The sequence below is a fragment of the Rhea americana genome, unplaced genomic scaffold, assembly GCF_003343005.1.
Source record: "Rhea americana isolate MKP2758 unplaced genomic scaffold, rheAme1 scaffold_25, whole genome shotgun sequence".
NCBI lineage: Eukaryota > Metazoa > Chordata > Aves > Rheiformes > Rheidae > Rhea > Rhea americana.
The window spans coordinates 2,131,578-2,132,765 of NW_028186368.1; the positions used below are offsets into that span (position 1 = coordinate 2,131,578).

The 1,188-nt window shown below is 33.8% G+C and overlaps 1 protein-coding gene across 1 annotated transcript in view; it reads left to right on the forward strand.

The window, feature by feature from the left end:
• The window catches only part of ATG5 (autophagy related 5), a 79,890-nt gene extending 78,702 nt beyond the window's left edge, over positions 1 to 1,188 (forward strand). The window contains exon 7 of the mRNA XM_085306919.1: positions 748 to 1,188. Within this exon, the coding sequence (XP_085163045.1) occupies positions 748 to 884 (137 nt within the window). The 3' untranslated portion in view covers positions 885 to 1,188. The remainder of the gene's footprint in view (positions 1 to 747) is intronic.

Consider the following 1,188-nt stretch of genomic DNA (forward strand, 5'->3'; position numbering starts at 1 on the left):
TAGTTCATTTTCTGATAGCTATTTCAGTTGGTTTAGCTGGTTCCCATCATTTGAACCAAAGGATCAAAGTATTTGCATCCTTCGGGACGAGTATAAATGAAAAGAATTGAAATATTCTTAGAACATATTCTTGTCATACTGGGAATCATTTGCTAACATAGCTTTTCCACAAGATGAAAGCAAGTGGGGAAAAAAGTTGGTGCCAACTTAACTTTTGAGTTAATTCTTGGTAATATTGCTAGATAATTAAATATGTAATTCTTAGCAAAATAAAATCACTTTAGGAATAAGCATATTTTTGGTGTTAGATTTCATGATGTACTACATGTGTTCTGCTGTATTACTGAAAAAGCTGTATTACATGTAAAATATTAAATCATACTCCTAAAGTTGAATTTTTAGGAAGCTAAACCAACATCTCAAGCAGGATCTATACAAATCTCACATGGCTGTAACTGGGAGATAGATATGAGTTAACAAGAAGCTGTAGGAGAAAACTTGCAAGTAGTAAAGAAGACTGGCACTTTCATTAAGTTTCATTTTAACCAAATTTTTCTTGGAATTAATTTTAACTCAAAGTTTCTGTTTTAGATGATACAATTATCAGCTTTCTCCATACCAATATTTCCTGCTTTTCATTCTGTTAAACTCTGTAACACCTATTATGTCTATTTGAAGTTAACTGTGTTTTATCTTTCTGTGAATTTTGAATGGTGCATTAGTGGTTTCTCTTTTTCTTTGAATTAGATGGAGAAAAGAAGACTCAAGTGATGATTCATGGAATTGAACCAATGCTGGAAACACCAATACAGTGGCTAAGTGAACATATGAGCTATCCAGATAATTTTCTTCACATTAGTATCATTCCCCGACCTACTGATTGACATTCAGTATATATTGGTATGAGGATTATTCTCAAGCTCAAATTGTAAGGGCATGTCAATTTTTTGCTTCTGTCATTCTTGATGGAGGCAGTCTGACCAGAAAAAACAAAAAATGAAACAAAACAAGAAGTCCTCACTGCTGCGAGCCAAACAGGAAGAGAGATCCTATCAGCAGATAGGGGCAATCGGGCCGATCTTTCTTTGCATCACCACTGCTTTTCTTCACTGCTGTAATTAAACTTCAGTTGCAATATGAAAGACTTTACAGGACTTCTGCAAGTCTGCTGTTTTCTTGTTTAAAAAA